The 19,478-nt window shown below is 53.4% G+C and overlaps 1 protein-coding gene and 1 long non-coding RNA gene across 2 annotated transcripts; both read right to left on the bottom strand.

Moving 5' to 3' along the window:
* Positions 1 to 223: 223 nt before the first annotated feature.
* Positions 224 to 7,480, bottom strand: LOC140907119 (uncharacterized). Its single transcript, XR_012157382.1, has 4 exons — positions 3,616 to 7,480; positions 3,410 to 3,481; positions 2,689 to 2,757; positions 224 to 740 (listed from the first exon to the last, which is right to left on the bottom strand). It is a non-coding gene; the product is annotated as an uncharacterized lncRNA (long non-coding RNA).
* Positions 7,481 to 10,091: 2,611 nt separating this feature from the next.
* Positions 10,092 to 15,126, bottom strand: LOC140906137 (maestro heat-like repeat-containing protein family member 7). Its single transcript, XM_073329641.1, has 8 exons — positions 15,021 to 15,126; positions 14,516 to 14,652; positions 13,500 to 13,579; positions 12,957 to 13,062; positions 12,356 to 12,451; positions 11,502 to 11,606; positions 10,900 to 11,034; positions 10,092 to 10,180 (listed from the first exon to the last, which is right to left on the bottom strand). The coding sequence occupies exons 1-8, from the start codon at positions 15,124 to 15,126 to the stop codon at positions 10,175 to 10,177; spliced, it is 771 nt and encodes a 256-aa protein (XP_073185742.1). The 3' UTR covers positions 10,092 to 10,174.
* Between the last annotated feature and the right edge of the window lie 4,352 nt (positions 15,127 to 19,478).

Raw genomic sequence — 19,478 nt, 5'->3', positions numbered from 1 at the left:
AACAGGCAGCTCTGCAAGGGGAACCTCAGGCTGCTATATGACCTGATGTACTGAATGCCTCCCTGGAGGCTAGTCCACAGAGAGGACGGGAGCTGACTTCTGCTACCACCCAAGGCATTTGTTCGGTTCAGCTCAAGCTGTAGAATTAGGTGCTTAGAGATTGAACCTAACAGGTCATTTTAGAAGCATGAAGTATTACATTTAGAAATTCCCCACCCCCTGCCTTAAATTATACCGGAACATTGTAAAGATTGGAGAGATTGTCAAGAGACACATTTTTAACACTTTATTGGGCAGGGAAAGGCCTTCGATATTTAGTTCCTATTTAATTCTAATGAACTAGCTGCACAACTATGTTTTCTCAGTGCTGTGGTCAGCCATCTTAGCGAGCTTCCCATCGTCTGTCTCCTGGCTGTGGATGCTTGAGTGCAGAGCTCCGCCGAGGTCCTAGCCTCGCTCTTTCACGTCCATTCGCCACTTGTCTGGATGGAGCTGCATGTACCACTAAGTAGCCTCATGAAAACATCTTAGTTCTCTGTCTAGGGGCACCAGCGACCGAGTCCCCAAGCCGAAGTGCCCTTCGCAATCAAGGGAAACTGAGCCTGGATTGTCCGGAGTGCAGGGTTTGGCCCATGGCTATGGCAGGCACTGCACCTGCTGCACAGCCACATGGTGACTCCTGGGACTCCTCTAGCCCAGCTCCACGCGGCTCTTTTGCATTCTGCTACGTGGCTGCTGATCTGGGAGAACAGAAACCCTTTGTTAGAGATGAAAAATCTTCTCACTGGCTGCCGGAGGCCTTCCTTGTGAAGCCCAAGTGTGCAGCCCCCAGGATTTCCACAGGGGAGATCTCTGCTCATGCACTTCTCACCCATGGAAACGCTGACAGTGGGAAAGTAGAGGGGGTCTCTACAGATGGTCCTGTCTATAGCTCCCTTAACGGGAGGAGGTTTGGCCTCGTGATGCAAGGCACAGGTCTGAGAGTTGGGGCTCCTGGGTTCTGTGGCTCTGGAAAGGAGCAGGGTCTAGTGAGTGGAGCTGGATTGGTAATTCGTACTGGGACTGGCTTCTGCTTCTGTTATTGATGTTGTGTGTGACCTTGCAGCCAGTCACTTAGCATCTAATAGTGATGAACTTCGGAGAGCCTGGGAGGGGTCATGAGTTAGTGTCACCTCACTCTAGCACCTTCCACCCAAGCCTCTCAAAGGTATCAGGTTTTGACTGATGCTCTCTCCAAAGCTAACTACTTGTGCATCTCCACTGCCAGTGGAATTGCACACACAGGGTACAGTCCAGCCCACAGAGTTCTGCCTGGGTAAGGTTTCAGAGTAACAGCCGTGTTAGTCTGTATTCGCAAAAAGAAAATGAGTATTTGGTGGCACTAAAGTGATTAAGTGATGCTGCTTTTCCACAATTTCAGCCCGTGCACGTCGGCGGAAGCACTCTATGTAGAAGTCCAGTCTGAAGGTCGAAACAGCAGACTGGACTTCTACATAGAGTGCTTCCGCCGACGTGCACGGGCTGAAATTGTGGAAAAGCAGCATCACTTGCCCCATAACCTCAGCCGTGCGGAACACAATGCCATCCACAGCCTCAGAAACAATTCTGACATCATAATCAAAAAGGCTGACAAAGGAGGTGCTGTTGTCATCATGAATAGATGGGAATATGAACAAGAGGCTGCTCGGCAGCTCTCCAACACCACTTTCTACAAGCCATTACCCTCTGATCCCACTGAGAGTTACCAAAAGAAACTACAGCATTTGCTCAAGAAACTCCCTGAAAAAGCACAAGATCAAATCCGCACAGACACACCCCTGGAACCCCGACCTGGGATATTCTATCTACTACCCAAGATCCATAAACCTGGAAATCCTGGGCGCCCCATCATCTCAGGCATTGGCACCCAGACAGCAGGATTGTCTGGCTATGTAGACTCCCTCCTCAGGCCCTACGCTACCAGCACTCCCAGCTACCTTCGAGACACCACTGACTTCCTGAGGAAACTACAATCCATCGGTGATCTTCCTGATAACACCATCCTGGCCACTATGGATGTAGAAGCCCTCTACACCAACATTCCACACAAAGATGGACTACAAGCCGTCAAGAACACTATCCCCGATAATGTCACGGCTAACCTGGTGGCTGAACTTTGTAACTTTGTCCTTACCCATAACTATTTTACATTTGGGGACAATGTATACCTTCAGATCAGCGGCACTGCTATGCGTACATGCATGGCCCCACAGTATGCCAACATTTTTATGGCTGACTTAGAACAACGCTTCCTCAGCTCTCGTCACCTAACGCCCCTACTCTACTTGCGCTATATTGATGACATCTTCATCATCTGGACCCATGGAAAAGAAGCCCTTGAGGAATTCCACCATGATTTCAACAATTTCCATCCCACCATCAACCTCAGCCTGGTCCAGTCCACACAAGAGATCCACTTCCTGGACACTACAGTGCTAATAAACAATGGTCACATAAACACCACCCTATACCGGAAACCTACTGACCGCTATTCCTATCTACATGCCTCCAGCTTTCACCCTGACCACATCACACGATCCATCGTCTACAGCCAAGCTCTGCGATACAACTGCATTTGCTCCAACCCCTCAGACAGAGACAAACACCTACAAGAGCTCTATCAAGCATTCTTACAACTACAATACCCACCTGCGGAAGTGAAGAAACAGATTGATAGAGCCAGAAGAGTTCCCAGAAGTCTCCTACTACAGGACAGGCCTAACAAAGAAAATAACAGAACGCCATTAGCCGTCACCTTCAGCCCCCAACTAAAACCCCTCCAACGCATTATTAAGGATCTACAACCTATCCTGAAGGATGAAGACTCACCTGGTAGCTCTCCTAGGCTCCTAGAGTGACCCCTTTAGCTTGAGTGAGAGGGGCTTATTCTGAAGGACCCTGGTTCAATCCCTATCAATGACCGTCGTGTCTATATGTGGCCAGGGTTTCACTTGCTTATCAATGTAGGTTGTTCAGCCCATTCCTGGCCATTTCTGTGATGTAGGTCCCTCATCCACACAAGGACATGGCATATCAAGGCCAATCCAGCAGCTCCCATCCAGTCTTCACCGCCACAATGGACGGTGAACCCTAGCCTGACCTCAGAAAGACAGGGTGGTGTTCTTCAGGGGAATTTGCTGGAGCTTCAGTCTCCCCTGCTCCACCCCACCCCCTCACACTAAGGGTTTTCAAAAGATACCGCTAATCTCAGATAAACAAAGCAGCTAAAATGAGGGTGGATTAACTGAGCAGACACATTCTAAGAGAAGAAGAGATTTCCCCCCTGCTCTAGTGAGATTCCCATAGGAAAAGTATCTAATGGTGGGGGTGGGTGCAATGGTAACATTGTATGAAAGACAGTGACCTCTACCTGTATAGGTGGCTGAAGCTTCTTGCAGGCAATAGAGTGAAGTTTCTTACACCTCCTTTGGGGATGCTTTTCCTAGGAATAAAATCAACACAGTACAATGAGAACAACGTCTCAGTCCCAGGGCTGGGATCCAGAGATAAGGGATGCTCTCAGCCTGATCTTTGTCCCAAGAGCCACAATCACCCAGATGAGTGAGTGGTTCCTACCTCCATGAAGGGGGTGTGGTTTTCCATCTAAGCATCACTGAGAGCCAGCACTTCTTGGTTTGACAGGTTGAGGTCATTGCACCCCAAGTTGGGCCAGCTGCAGGCTGCACTGATGTAGGAGGCAAGACCAGATCCCAGAGCCTGGAAGACAGAGAGGGGAGGAAGCTCCTGCTCATTTCCTGTTCAGAGACCCATCGAAGAAAGGCCAAGAGGGGAGGGGTGAATGAAGGGCAGGAAGTGAATCTGCCCCAGTGGGGAGGGCACTAGAATAGAACCCAGTCCAGTTCCCAGATCTACCCCATGTTTGTAGGTGTGACCTGGAGAGGTTACTTTATTGCCTTCATTGCCTATCTGTAAAATGGGGGGTAGTAGTGTCCTCCCCTCCCCAGGATAGTGCCATTGAGGAGAGGATAGTGCCATTGACTTCATGGGGCTCGGACACTCTGGGCATGGATTGTGCCACAGGGGAAGGAACCCAGAGTTTGCTCCACTACAGCCAGGAGAGGAGATGGGATCAGAAGGTCAAGGAAGGGGGATGAGGCAGGAACTGCTGCTACACATGGGGCTTAGGAATTCGGTGAGTGCCAAGGGCTCAGTACCTCCCTTCAGCAAATAGTTTCCCTTCTGAAAAGACTGGCCCGTTCTGTCATTGGCAGGCCACATATTATTTGAAGTCCTTCCTAGTGTTCTTGAGGTGCCCACTTGGTTCTTGAATGTGATGGATTCGTTGAACCAAGTCGCTAGCCTTGAAGTTCGGAGAGGCCATTGGTAGTGTGGGATGAAATTAGGGGGAAATCTATAGCTAGCATAAAAAGGTGTTGTTGGCATTTTGGTTTGCAAATTTGGAGCTGATCTGTCCTCTCAGCCAAAGGTACATGGTTTCGGGGATGGAGCGTGCCATCTTGGTCAGTTGTTCTATGATAGTCAGTTCCACCGTGCGGCCATTTGATTCAGGGAGTTCTGCAATGAAATCCATGGCACTGGCTGCCCATGGTTGGGGCAGGGTCTCCAGAGGCATGAGGTGCCAAGATATTTGGTGTGTGGTGCCTTGGTGCAAGTGCAGAAGTCACATGAGTCAACATCAGTCTGAATTTCAGCCCACATCTGGCACCACCAAATGAAGCAGGAAGTTAGGCAGGAGGTTTTGAGGCACCTAAAGTGCCCTGCTAGGGAGCTGTCCCAGTTCAGATGTAGAACCTTCAACTGGGGACATCCTGGCAGAACATACAGGTGGTCCTCAGTAAATGTTATCGTGTCCAACAGGGAATGTTGTTTCTCATTCTCAGCTCCTGATTGTCCAGAGGGATCCCCCATTCCCTGGCCAGTGGGTGATCCCAGGAGGCTTTTTAAATTAGAATGATTAGAGCTTGAGGTATGGTAGTGTTAAGCACATTGTAGGGCTTGAGGATGAAGGGCTGTTTCTGACTAGCTCTCTCTTTTCTTGGTTATATTCTGCATTAGGGGATGGGGTGTCGGCCTGGCCATTCTTAGTTCCGGGTGGGAAGTTAAGTAATCTTGAAATTGAAGCAGGAGAAGAATAAGGTCTAGCTGAATTGTCTATGATTCAGTACTTTGGCTTTGTGCAGATACTGGAGCCTTTTGTGATCAGTACAAAACTTGTGCTGGGTATCAAGTCCCCTTCAGCTACTGACACCAGTCTTCAAATGAGGATTTAATCAGAAGCAACTAATTATCAATGATCTCCTAGTTTTGGTCTGTGGGGTGAGCCTCCAGGAGCGGAATGCACAGAGGTGCAGGTTTCAGAGGGGTAGCCGTGTTACTCTGTATCAGCAAAAACGATGAGGAGTCCTTGTGGCACCTTAGAGACTAACAAATTTATTTGGGCATAAGTGCTCATGGGCTAGAACCCACTTCATCAGATGAATGGAATGAAAAAAAAAAAAACAGTAGGCAGGTATAAATATACAGCACATGAAAAGATGGGAGTTGCCCAGTAGGTGCTGAGCGAGCATGGCCCTGATTGTTATTTTAGATGTGTCAACTTCCATGATGAATGCGCCAATTGGATTGGGGCGTGCCAGAATAGGTGCAAGCGGTGAAGGCAATTTTGAGCTGTTTGAGGGCTTGTTGGGCCTTGAGAGACCAAACAAATGTGGCAGTCTTGTGAAGGAGAGCTATCATGTCGGTTATTCACTCTGAGAAGCCTGGGCCAAAGCAGCAGTAAAACTGGGGAAGCCTAGGAAGCACTGCTCTTCTTGAGTACTTCAAGCTTCCTCCCAGTTGGGAATGACTTCCACCTTATCTGGATCAATCTTAACTCCTTCTGGGTAGAAGACATACCCCAAAAACTCTGTGGAGAGTTGGCTGAAGGTTCGCTTTTCCAATTTTGTATAGAGACCATGCTGCCACAACCTCTCTGGGGTCTGTTGTGGGGCACATGCTGCTCGGAGTTCTCCAAAAAGAGAAGTATGTCATCTAAATAGATAACAATGTATTGATCCAGAATGTCCCCACATACATCACTGATGAAGTGTTGCAAGGTCATGGGACCATTAGTCAGTCCCAATGGCATTACCAGACAGTTAAAGTGTCCATAACGTGTTTTGAAATCTGTCTTCCATTTGTCCCGCACCCAAATGAGGGTTAGATTGTGAGTCCTTGGAGGTCTAGTTTGATGAATACCTGTGCAGATTTCATGTGATCCAACAATCCTGGGATTAAGAGCAGGGGGTAATGGTTCCAAACTGTCACTTTGTTCAGGCGCTGGTAATCTACACAGAGGGGTAGAGTCAGCTGGGGCACCTGTAGGAAATGCTTACTAGTGAATAAACCTTTTGGACCGGTTTTCATGGCTGTACACAGGAGAGCCACTAGTTCTGGTTCGGACATTGCGTAAATACGGCCAAAGGCAACTTTCGGCCAAGGTTGTAGGTCTATAGGGCAGTCATAGTCTCAGTGCAGAGGCAATATGTCCACCTTTCTTTCAAAGATGTCCACATAATCCTGGTATTTATCAGGAATGTCGGCCGTCAGAGCCAAGAATGGTGGAGTGGGTCCAGGGGCGGAGGCTGGTTAAGGAAACCCCTACATTTTCAGTCATCTCCATTGAACCACTCTGGTAGGGGCACCACAGGCTCAGATAGCGAGGCCATGGTTCACACTTGGTGTGACGTGTCCCCTTTTGTGTACGGGCCACTTACTTCCGGGAAGCCTGCTTTTCTGAAAACAGTTGCACCACCAGGTATCACATGCTGCCTCCGATAATTACGTCTAGTGCTTGGAGCTTAGGTCGTAGCTAGGCATAGGATTGTGCCTAGGCTAAGAATGGTGCTAGAATCACGATCCAGGGACACACTGGGTCAAAACCGAGATCAGAGTCTGTAGACAAACCAGAATCAGAACCGGAGCCAGAGTCCAGGTGCAGGCCAGAGTTTGAAGCTGGGTGGTCAGAGTCCAAAGATAAGCCAAGTCGATACCAAGCCAGAGTCCAGATACAGGAAGAAGGTCGAAGCCAGGTAGTCAGAGTCCGAGGGCTTGGGGAGGATCAGGAGGAGGAGGCAAGGCTGGAGCAGGTCAGTGGTGGGGCTGGAGTGAGGCTAGAGTAGGGGACTAACAATGCTGAGCCAGAGTTGGTAGCCCACATCGAGAGGCAAGGGTCACGCCAAGATCAGCAGTGAGAGACCAGAGCCAAGGGTGAAGACAGAGTCAATAGCCAGGAACTGGAAGGGAGGCAGGGCAGGGCGGTGTACGCAGGCAGGAACCAGGAACAAGATGGGCACTGTCTCAGCATCAGGGCAGGGGTCTGCCTTGTTGCCCAGATGACTTGTGGGTACTCCCAGGCACTGCCCACCTGGAGCCCTAGAGACCTGGGTTCAAGTCCCACGCATCCTCATCTGGGGACTCTCTTCCTAGGAATAAAAGAAGGACAGCAGGATGACAAAGATGTCTCTGTCCCTGGGCTGTGATCCAGGCCAAGGGGAGCTCCCACCCTGGCTAGGTGCCAGGAGCTCCTCACCATTCCTAGCTCCTGTTCATTTCACACTCAAGAGACCCCCTAGCAGGAGGGGAGAATAAAGGGCAGAAAGTGAAGCTGCCCCTGGCAGGAAGGCACTAGCCTGGGACCCAGTCCAGTTCCCAGATCTACACCCAGGATTGTGAGGCCCAGGACCACAGCCCTTGCTCTGTGTCTGAGGCCCCACCTGTCAGATGGGGAGGACCCTTCCCTGCCCCAGAGTGCTTGTGGGGAGTTTCATTCCTGGCTGGGAAGGGTTTAGATACCATGTGGGTGGATTGGACCCTGGGTGGGGGATGGGTCAGACATTCACTAACTCATGGGTGACACGGGCCATGGGAACATCTGAGCAGTGACCACATCATGCCACCACCCCCAGACTGCAGTGTTTATTGATGATAAACCCTGGTTCTACGGATGTTCTCATTTGTTGTTGTCCCTGGGCTGGGCCATCCCCACAGCCCTGTCAGCCTGATGCTTCCTAAACTGGCCTCTGGGCATGGGGCAGGGACAGTATCTGGCCCGGCCCTAGCCCCAGGAAGGTTGGGATGAGCGTGGTGGTGAGAGGGAGGTGACATTCTAGCTCTGGCTCCCTGAGGGTAGATTTCTCCTGTGTCCCCTTGGCATGGGGGAGGGACAGAGGGGCCCTGCCACAGCAGCCCCAGGTCTAGGAGTGCTGCAGATGCAGAGCTTGGCCATTCCCCCTGCTCCAATGTGAAGCTTTCTGTGCTCCACTGGGGAACATGGGCCCTGGCCCTGACATGCAGGCCCTTCTGCAGCAGGCTGGGCAGGGAGAGCTTCGCATGGGAGAAGGGGCGATGGCAGAGAGGACAAGGACAAGAAAACGAAGGGTGAGGAGAACCTCATGCCCCAGACAAAGGGGATTCAGGAGCAGAGGGAAGGGCCCTCCACACCCAGAAGGGAGAGGGTTTCACTCAGCCATGTACAGTGAGACACAGCGGTACCTGCAGCAGGGAAAGTGAGTTGCTGGATGTGTGAGCCAACAAAATTTCCACCCAGCCCCTCCCCACGTCTGAGGGACAGATTCTCCCACCCAACCCCTGAGATGAAGTCTTGCCTCCTCTCTAGTGACCTCCAACCCCACTCCCACCATTGCAGAGTGAACTCCTCCCCTATGCCTCTCAGTCCCCCCGTGACAGGTGTTCTACTTCCAAACCCACCCGGGGAAGCAGCTCAGCTCCCCAGAATCCTCTCAGCCACACCCTCCCTCTCCAGATGAGGGGCTGGGAGGCTTTTGGCAGCAGAGAAGTTGGGTGAGAGGAAGTTGACACCTTTCCCCAAGTGACCCCCCAGTCCTTATGGTGAAGCCATGGACGGTAGCTCTGGTGAATGGGCCACATGGGCAGCCTCTGCTGACTGAATCCTCCAGTTTTCCCAGAGCAGGCCCAGCCCAGCCAGCAGCAGGGCGAGCTTTCCCTGGCCCACGTGCCTGAGCCCAGCCTGGTTAGTCTTCCTGGCCCTTTCAATCCTTGGCCTCCAAGGCTGCCTGTGATGGGGCAGCTCTGGATGGTGGTTTGGATGACATGGACACTAGACCACTAGGAACCAGCCTGAGGCCCTGAGGGGCAAGAAAGGCTCGCAGAGATCACTAGGGGAGTTCCAGCCCCTAGCATGAGCAATGGCAGCTTGTCCTGTTGATGTGATGCCGGTTATGAAAAAGCCTTGCTAGAGAGCTGAGTCTGAACTGCTTTGAGCTGCTCAGGGAACAAGCTGGCACCTAACAATAGCACCTGCCATGATTCATTCGTCTCCTTTCTCCCAGGTCAGCAAATGGGGATGGGATAGCAGTGACTTTCCATGGCCTGGAGCTGAAAGGCCCTGGGTCCCATCCCAAAGCTAGATCAATCCTTCCCTGGTTATCTCATCCCCTATCAGCTGGCCGGCTTCCCCCATGATGGAGAAGGCTCGGACCAGCCCAGCCTGGCTGACACGTAGCTGGGGTTGTGGATGGCCAGCAGTGCCGCCTGCAGGAAGGATCTTCTCCGGCCTTCTGTGAAGATCTCTCCAAAGACCTAAAACCAACAGCACAAGACCCCTTGGCAGTTGCCCAGAATCAGGCTCCAAATCCCTCTAATGGCTCACAGGAGCATCAGAGTCCTGCTGCAGCCAAGAATGCTAATTCCCCACGAGGACCTTTGCGGACCCACGGCCCAGGGAACCCCCTTCAGTAAGAGGTCACAGGCACTAGGGCCTCTCATAGCTCTTTCTGGAGCAGGATTCACCGCAGTGAGCAGAGCCAGATCCCTTGAGATACAATCCTCCATTAACTCAACCCCCTCAGGGGATTCCTTTTATGCCACTTAGCAATGGATCCATGTAACACACACAAACCCAGGATCCTCAGCCTCTTGCAGCTGAACACTGTCAGCTGGAAATAAGGAGTAGTCTCTGGCCCTGTATCCAGGACACAGCCACTGCAGGGGGAGACACAGCTCGGCACCTGAGCTGCTGCAATGCACCAGCTGAGAGTCCTTACCTCCCCCACCCTGGCCATATTCCTGTAGCCAAGGCGCTTGGTGATCTCGAGCCCCTCCCGGCACCACAGCTCCTTGGCATCTCTGATGTTCAGCCCTTGGGGAGAAAGACACGCAGGTTTGTGAGGTTTGCCATTCTGCTTTCAGTGCCTGTCTCCTGTTCCCACTGCTGGGTGCTCACTGGCTGGGGCCTTCGCAGTATCCGTGCCCCAATGGAATCGCAGGGTCCCCACCAGGTGGTTTAGTAGGGGGGTTTGTTCCATTCATCACAGTGACCCTTACTGTCTGTGTGTTCTGGGAACCCCCACTTCCACTGAAGTCAGGATCTGGCCCTAGGTACCCAACTGGTGACATCCTACAGGCTTTGTGTCCTTCCCCTGTGGTCCCTGCTCCTGCCCCTGACTTCACTTCTCTCCATGTGTCTCAGTAGCTCCATTCCTGTCCCCTCACCAGCTGGCAGCCCCATGGATGGGCTGATTTCCCTGGGGTGGGGGACAGAGCTGGGCTCGGAGATAAAACAGCCAATTTCCCTGGCACTTTCACGCTCATCCCCCTGATTCAGGGAGCAGGGAAGAGAAATAATCAGCATCTACGCTGGGGTCCATCTCAGAGGAGGGGGCTTCTTTCTCTAGGTTCCCATTACCCAGCAGAGAGAGTCTCAAAGGAGGGGCCTTGTTTCTATTGGGGTCCCTCTGCCCAGCTCCAGTTGGTCTAAAACAAGAAGCCTTAGTTCTATAGGAGTCCCAATGTCCAGCTGGAGTTAGTCTCCGAGGGGCTTGTTTCTGTAGGGTCCCATTGCCCAGCTGTGTTTCTTACCCCTCTTCTGCAGCAGTAGCTGGCAGAGTAAGTAAATTCCCCCCTGGCTTGCCGGCTGATGTCATCTGGTGGGTCAGTGATATACAGACCCAGCTGTGCCACAAGGTAGCCCACCTTGGGGAAGTCAGATGAGCTCTGATGGAAGGAGGAGGAGAGGGGAATCCATCACCATTCTACCTTCAGCTCTCCATCTGCCCTGGGCCAGGAGTCTCTCTCCTCCCACTCCATCTGTAGGAGGGGCTGGGGGAGAGGAGCTACAGCTAGAGATCTCATTCTCTTTGCCCCCAGGGGAGCTTGGAGCAAAGGGACCAGGGCAACCACCCTCTACGAGGACTTGCTCCCCAGCTGCTCCAGAATAACAAGAGGCCAGACACGAATCTGCCAGCCAGTGGGCTCTGGAGCACAGTCCCCTATGGACCCAGGGGGAACCACTTAGCCAGGAGAAGAGGAACTTGACTCAAGCCTAGTTGATTCCCAGTTTTGACTCTGACTCTGCCTCCCCACAGGGGCCCTCTCAATCTAGAACCCCTGCAGCTGCTCATCCAACAGCCTGTCAGGGCCAGCCCTGGCTGTGCGGGATGCTGGGGTCAAAGGTCACTTACATCAAATCCCAGGAGGCAGGTAGCGAATCGGAGCAGGGCAGTGCTGCTCTGTATGGCCCTGGCTTTCTTCTGCTTCTCTCTGGAGTGCATCCGGAAATTGACGTTCTGTGGGAGAAGGAGGCAGGTGAGGGTCAGGAGGCAGGTGCACACGCTCTACAAACGAGCCTCTCCCCCTCCCAATGGGGCTGAGACATTGTGCTCAGGGTGGAATAGCTGACTGGCTGATCACAGAACTTTGAAAGGGGTTCTTGCACCCAGGGCACTGCCCAGGTCCTGCTGGGCAAAAGCTGTCATTGTCTCTCCAGACTAGGACGATGTTCGGTTTTGGGGCTGGTCCATCCTTTCTGAACCCCTGCTCCATGAACAGCACATCAGGATCAAGGCACATGTCCTGGCCCCTCCCCAGATGCAAAGGCTTTGGTGGGATGGAGGGAGTGGCTGTGAGGACAATCCCTCTGGGCATTGCAGTGTCCGTAGGACAGAAGAGCGGATTCCCTGAGGATCCTCCTGTACTCGGGGTCCCCCTAGAAAGGAGCCAGTGACTTTTCTCAGAGGCCCATGTCCTGGATCTCACAGGACTTTCAGTCTCTCAGTCCCCAGCCAGGCCTGGTGCCCACTGTTAGTGCTTAACAGAACTATGCAGAGCTCTGGCTTTCAGTCCCAGCTCTTTCCCTCTTTCCCCCCAAAGGCAGAAGGGCCCCAACATTGCACTTCACTGACAGCTCTGGCAAAGTCTGGCCCGCTGGGTCCCAGCTGGGAGGATGCAATGGAAATGTGACTCTTCCAGTCTCTCCTTTGCAGCCCTCCTATGGGGTTAAGGAGAAACTCCCCCCGGACCCCGCCATTGTGCTCACCTCCAAGAGGTGCTCCAGCTTGTCCGTGGTGGGCATTTCCGTCAGCAGGCTCCTCAGCATGATGTCCAGGCTATCTGCATAGGCCTTGGGCAGAGCCTGCAAGAGGAGGGAGCACCCATCAGTCATGGGATCTGTGGTTACACCGGACAGGGGATGATTAGGAGGATTCTTTGGGGAGCCCTGACAAGACCCTAAAGACACATCCTGGCCTCTCCCATTCACATCTCCCCAGGGACACTTAGCAAGAGTTCAGGGCCAGATGTCAGCTGGCTCTTCAATCCTTGCCCTTAGCAGTTCTCTGTACAGGGCCTGGTACCCAGCAGGGAATTGAACATCCAAACTGCAATGGATGGGAGTGAGGCACCCGGACAGAGTCCAGGCAGCAAAGCACAGAATGAGGAGGGAAGGAGAGGATCTGCCAAAGACGGGTAACACTATCTCTTCTGGGGGGAAGGGGTCTTCCCTGCCATTTTGTTAACCTCTGGGCCTGTTCCCAGCTCTGCTCACTCCTCCCCTATTCTCAGCAGCTCCATCAAACCAAGGGAGCAGGGACCACAGGCTGCTCCTGCTGCTGGGACAGAGAAGGAGGATGGTGACCTACCCGGAAGTGAGCGGTGTCCTTCCCTGGACACATGGTAAAAACGCTGTACAGGGCAGCTTGCAGGAGGCCTGATTCCAGCTCCAGCTCCAGAGGCTGCTTCAGTTTGCTGGCAGGAGAGAGGAGCTTGTATGAGACTCTGAAGCACCAGAGTGACGCTGGTACCACCATGGACATGAAACATGAGGGAAATAGGCACAGGCCAGCAAATATGGAAACGAAGGTGCCAAGGAGCACAGTGACCTGGCTGAAGTCACAGAGCCAGTCAGTGGCAGTGCTGGAATAGGGCTCGTTCCCCTGATCTCACCACTGGACCCTGCTGCTCCTGTTATACGCCCCCAAATGATCCTCTCCCTAAGGCCACTGTAACATCACTGGAGTAAAATCAACCATCCAGCCAGGAAAGAGGGACCGTTCCGCCCCCTTGGCCGGAGGATGAGAACAGTCACTATTGGGGGTGACCTAAGAGGGGGAGGATCTGTGAGTCTGGGGTCTAGGCCTGAAGAGCACCTGGATTAGGGCAGCTGGACGGGAGGGTCCTGGTACCTGAGGTGGCAAATCGTGGCCATAGAGCTGGAGAGGATGGAGCTTGGCTCAGACTCCAGGGGAAGGTCTTCAATCAGCTCCTGGGAGACCCAAAGGAGACAAAACAGCGGGTGAGATTCAGGCCCCGCTGACCCACAGGGGCTTCCCAGGGAGGAGGCCAAAGTGCACTGCAGACACAGCCAGCGTAATCCCCCTCCCGCCGATCCAGCTGCCCCCCCCCCCCATTCCTCCCACCCATTGAACTTACTCCCCTCCCTCCCTCTCTCCAGCTGGGATGCCCCAATTCCTCCCTCCCCTCAGGCTCAGCTGCCCCTCCGGCCCTACAATTCCCCCACTGCCAGCTCTGGCTCAGTACCAGAATTTCCCACTTCTCTGCTCCCCAATCCTCAGCCCCAGGAATCCCTGTCCTCTGCTGCCCCCTCCAGCCCCACCATCTCCCCACCCCCTCCCAAGCCCAGGGGAGGTCTCTCTTCGTCCCATGTCTGCTCCCTCCCTGCAGGGGCTGGACACGGGGTCTCACTCACCGCAATGCTCCCCATGAGGGCCGCTTTGGAGCAGTGCGGCCGCAGGGTGTCCTGTCCCTGCTTTTGTGCGGAGAAGCACAGAGTGGGGATAGCGTGCAGGAAGCGGAGCTGCTTGGCCCTGTCCTGCACCCACTAGGAGTGTGATTGGGGGAAGAGAGAGCCTGTTAGATAGGGACCTGCCTGCCTCACCCAAACTGGTTCCAGGGCCCAGGTCCTCCATGGGGCTGGACAGGAAAAGCTCCCCCTTCCCGAATCCACAAGTGTCTTCCTGCAAAGGCAGTGTTTGTAACTGGGACAATGTCTGTGGGGGGGAGGAGGCCCTGGCCTGTGTGAGACAAACACCCCCTCTTGGGGGGTCCCAGATAACATGGGAGAAGTGCCCCCCTTTAGGGGGTTATGGCTTCTCTGGGACAAGACCCCCCCTGCTGGGGGTGGGGATGGAACAAGGGGCAGGACAGACTTGTCGCCAGCTCAGCTGGGGGATTTTTGTACCTCAGCTCTGCACTGGAGATGCTGCTGGATGACCCTGATGGCAGCTTCCTCTGGGGACACATCCTCCTCCTCGTCCTCCAGCTGGACACTGCGGGTCCCTGCACCAGGCAGAGAAGGAGAGAGGGTGACTCCCGCTGCTGCCAAGGGGAAGGACGGGGTGAAATGGAGAGAGAAGGGATAATGTGCCCCCCTCCTCTGTAAGGAACCCCAGGGCAGAGCAGGCCCCACCCTGCCGCTCCCAGAAACGCCCACAGCCCCATCAGCTCAGGGTCCCATGGGAGTCAGCCCCCTCCATCAACATTAGGGGTCCGGGAGGCTGGAGCTCCCCCGACTCCACCCAGAATGCCCTGCGCAGGGTGTGGCTGTGCCTCTCCCACTGGTGTCAGCGGGGCTCGCGTGGCTGAGACCAGACACCTTGGCGAACCAATGGGCACAAGGTGTTACTAGCCCCCCACCCCTACCCCCGGCCCCAGTCACTCTCCCTTTCCCTTGGGTCTCCCCTCACCAGTACTGTGGGAGCCTCCAGCCTCAAGGCTCTCACACTCCTCGGAGGTGCTGCTGGCCCCCTGGGAGTAGGTGGAGCTGCTGGTGCTAGAGCAGGGGTTGTCCATCTCCTGTCCTAGGCAGGGTGGGGACTCTTTAGGGGCCAGGCAGGGGCATGGCTCCTGCTGGGCCCTGGCACTGGGCTCCTGGCTCCTCTGCTTCCTGGAGAGGAAGCCCCAGAGCTGCCTTGCCCGGCTCCCACCCTGTCCTGGCTCCCTCCTGCAGAGCTGCACCCTGGGCCACCTCCATTTTGGCCCCGAAGGTGCCTCAGGGCCTGCTCTGGGAGCTGGTGTCTTCCTCCTCCAGAACGCCAGGCACGTCCACCACTTGGCCTGGCCACAAGCTGCTTCCCCACCAGCGGGGACAGAGGGGCCGCTCTCCTCTTGGGGAAGCCAGTAGCTGCTTCCCACTGGCTCTGGAGCCTTCTTCCCAGCATCTGCTTCATCCTGGAACCGAGTGGGGAGCAGCCGTGAGTTTGGGGTCAAGGCAGCCTCTCACTAACAGGCCTGTCTTCTCCGCCCCCACCTCTCCTCCCCCTCACTGCACGCCCCACCATGGGGCACAGGGATGGCAATCTACACACACTGGCAGCAGCTCACAGCACAGGCTGCTCCCAAAGCTCCCCCTCCTCACTGAGCACTGTGACACAGGGGGAGTCTCATCCTTTGAGAGCCGTGGGGTTTTCAGTCTGTTTGGACAAGCAGCTCCCTCCTCCACCCAAGGCCACACACACTCCCTGGCTAGAGAAAGACCAGAACCCGGGAAGGAGTCTGAGCTTGCCCTGGGAACTCGTCCCCAGCTAAACTTCACAAGGACCAAATCATATGAGGCATGAGCCCCCTCAGTTCCCACTGATTGGAGTTGTGGGTGTTCAGCAGCTGGCAGGGTCTGACCCCCAAGAGACTCAGCCTGGGGAACAGTCTCCTATAAGGGAAGGGCTGGGAGCCCTAGTGCTGGGCTATTTTCACCATGCTGGAGATGGCTCTGAAGAACACCCTGCAAGAAACATGCTGCCCAGGCCCAGAGTGAAGGGCTGCAGGGGGCTGTGTTAGTAAATCTAGTCTCACGGGGGGAGATTCCCCCCCATTACTGCTCCTCCCCAAGAAGAACAGGGAAGCCTCTGAGGAAATGCTACCTGCCACTCACTTGCTCTAGATGGCGTAGTGCTGGGTGGCAGATGCTCAGCGTTGGTCTGTTCCTGGCCCTATTCATTGCTCTCCCGCACCAAGGAGGGCTGGAAAAGGAGCTGCACAATTCCCTGCCAGTAGGGCAGGGTGTAGAAACCGGGAGACTGACAGTGGCTGTGAAAACAAGACTATGATTTATTGCCCAGGGATGGATAAACTCAGGCAAGCAGCTGAGGTCCAGAACACTGACATACAGCGGGCAAGTCACCTCCCGTCTCAGGGTCTCCTAGTACGTTGTGCACATTCCTGAAGCCTGACAAGCCAAGGGCTGTAGGGGAGGAACTCCAACCGCACTGATAGAAAACTGTGGTCTGGGCAGGGGTAGCCACTGCCTCAGGGTTGCACTGGGAGTCAGTGACAGAGCTAGGGATTGAGTCCAGGAGCCCTGTGTCCAGGCCCCTATACTAACCCCTAAAGGAAAGATCCTTTCCAGAGCTGGCAGTTGCAAGCAGGACCCTATTCCCAGCGTCCCTAGCTCTGAGAGTGAGTGTGACCTGCTGGAGTGACTGAGGCAGGGGATTGGGAGTCAGGACTCCTGGATTTCATTGGTGGTTTTCCTATTGACTTATGCAACCTTGGGGAAGCCAAGCTTCAGAGGGGTAGCCGTGTTAGTCTGGATCTGTAAAAGCGGCAAAGAGCCCTGTGGCACCTTAATAGACTAACAGACGTATTGGAGCATGAGCTTTCGTGGGTGAACAGCCACTTCGTCGGATGCATGTCGGAAGCCATTCCCCCTCTCTATGTTTCATTCCCCAGCAGTAAAATGGGGATCTAATACTTACCCACTATTGTAAAGCACAGTGAGATTTACCCAGGAAAAGCTGCTCTGTAAGTGCTATGGAGCAGTGCTCCATCAAAGGTCTGTAGCCGTGGAGAATGCAGCTTTGGGGGAAGGGGCAGTCGAAAGCAGTTCCTGTAGCCCTGGGGCTCAAGGCAAGTCCCTGCAGGAGGGGCTGGACAAAGCCAGCTCCTGTCCTGAAATCATCTCCTGGGGGAGGGAGATGTTCCACCTTGTAAGAGGGAAACCTTCCCAGCTGCTGACTGCCAGGAAGTTGCAGGTCAGCAGGGGACAGGTCCTTCCCTGGGGTACACAGAGACATGTATCCCAGAGATGGAAGTTGGGGTCCTGGTGACTGCTACGGTGGGAACAGCCCCAAAGACTCTGTAGCTGGAAGCAAGCCAACCTGAGGGAAAGGGCAAGGGGGATTTTGCTGGCCAGTGAAGGGTCTGTTATAGCTAGTAGCTGTGAGCCCACAGCGGGATCAGGGTCACCTTCCCTTTTGGGAGACCTAGAGGGGAGCCCAGAGACGGAAGTCCCGACAGAAGGTGAGGGGGGACAGTAGGGTCTGCTCACCTTTTGTAGGGAGGCTTTTCCCCAGGAGAAGGGTGAAAAATCTGCATCTGAAATGCCAGACCCCTCAACTGTGGATCAGGTTTTAAGGAAAGACTGGGGGGTCAGATCTCCTGGAGGGGTGAGTCCTCCTAGCTGACCTGTTGGGAACAGAGAGTGGGGTGACCAAGGGGATTTTACCAATCTAAAACACTCCATTAAAGAATGTTATTCCTGCTATCCTTGTGAAAGATAACACTGTCTCTTCAAGGCTGGGAGCAGAAAAAACTTTGCATTTGGGAAGCTTCACAAGGGGGTGGGGTCCAACCCAAAGAAATTCCAGAGGGAGGGGGCCGAGGGCAGGCATGGTTGCAGTGCACCCTTTCCTTGACAGGACCTGAATCACGTGCCTGATTTGAGAGCCTTCTCCAAAGAGACAGGAGACTCTGTGTCTAAACCCCTACCATGGTACACAAAGGAACTGGGAAATGCAATAGACACTGAACAAGCTACATTGTGTGAACAGAGACTGTCCGCCGTAGATTTGCAGTTAATCTTGTGTCTTTTGCTACTTCATCTAGGGGCCAAGACAAAGGAATTAATACTAATGGTAAACCCTTTAAAGATGCGTGACATACCTGATTTGTGGAAAAAACATATATACATGCTAGGATGGTGACAAAACATTCCCACAAGCATGTTGCTTTTCAGCTTATACCTGTAAACAAGCTGGAAGCTTGGCACAGTAGCAAAAGCATAACAGGCCTATGCTGCTGTGTGGAAGGGGAAACTGAGGCACACTGCCTCATGGCATTAGTGGCTAAATGCCAAGACACCTACAGTTTAACAGATATTGCTATCTGCATTCTGTTAGCAATACTACACCCTAACATGTTTCAGGCACCCAGGGACCAGGAACCCCAAACCTTGCTAGAACACCTGTGAATGACATCATAGGGTTTAAAAGGCACTGGGAGGATGTGTAACCAGAGACAAACAGGGATTTTACAAGTACTGCCTCTGCCATGGACAGTGTCCAAGTCTCTGGCAGTATGTTCAGGAGGAGGGTGTGACATTATTGACATGAACTGTGACATGACATGGGGGGACGGATAGCTCAGTGGTTTGAGCATTGACCTGCTAAACCCAGGGTTGTGAGTTCAATCGTTGAGGGGGGCCATTTAGGGATCTGGGGCAAAAATTGGGGATTGGTCCTGCTTTGAGCAGGGGGTTGGACTAGATGACCTCCTAAGGTCCCTTCCAACCTTGAGATTCTATGATTCTATGACCGAATAGATCATTGTTGCAACCAAGGTTTTATAGTTGCACCAAATCTTGTACAAAGGAGGTCAAGTAAGGTAAGGTTGTAATTTGCTGGTTATGATTATGCTATCCGTATGTGTGTATCATTTTTGTATTTGAAGTTATGAATATTTGTTATGTACTTGTATCTCAATGTATTTGATTCTAAGTAGCCTCAGTGAAGCATTTGGTCAGCTTCTTGAGAAAGGACTATTCTGAGTAAGTGCCCAATCAAGAAACACTTAACTGACAATGGACTTTGGGAGACATCAGTCCACATCTGAGCTTTCCTGGGAACGTTCAAACTAACATGTAAACAATGGCGTTAGCCTGCAAAAAGCTGAATCCTTCATGGACGTGATTTGCCCAGGTGGCTACAAACTCCATCTTGTTGCTGTGATTTTGCACAGAAGAACAAAGGGGTTTGCGCCCACAAGAGAGAGAATATAAAAGGCCCTGGGCAACCCCTCCATTTTGTCTTCAGCTGGCTCAAGAGATGGCCTCTCCACCCCAAAGAGATACAGATCTTTGTTCCAGTTTCTTTCAGGTAACTATGGGGGTGTGAGTGATTGCTGTACCCAAGCTATAAACCACAATGCTG

Source organism: Lepidochelys kempii, chromosome 2 (assembly GCF_965140265.1).
Source record: "Lepidochelys kempii isolate rLepKem1 chromosome 2, rLepKem1.hap2, whole genome shotgun sequence".
NCBI lineage: Eukaryota > Metazoa > Chordata > Testudines > Cheloniidae > Lepidochelys > Lepidochelys kempii.
This window is presented reverse-complemented; position numbering and strand designations above follow the sequence as displayed.

Coding starts and splice junctions, on each gene's coding strand:
- LOC140906137 (XM_073329641.1), bottom strand. CDS start 15,126: ATGGACAACCCCTGCTCTAGCACCAGCAGCTCCACCTACTCCCAGGGG. Junction 13,580..14,515: donor ATCTCCAGTGCAGAGCTGAG/GTACAAAAATCC, acceptor TGGGTCTCCCAG/GAGCTGATTGAAGACCTTCC. Junction 12,452..12,956: donor AGGACACCGCTCACTTCCGG/GTAGGTCACCAT, acceptor CTCCTCTTGCAG/GCTCTGCCCAAGGCCTATGC.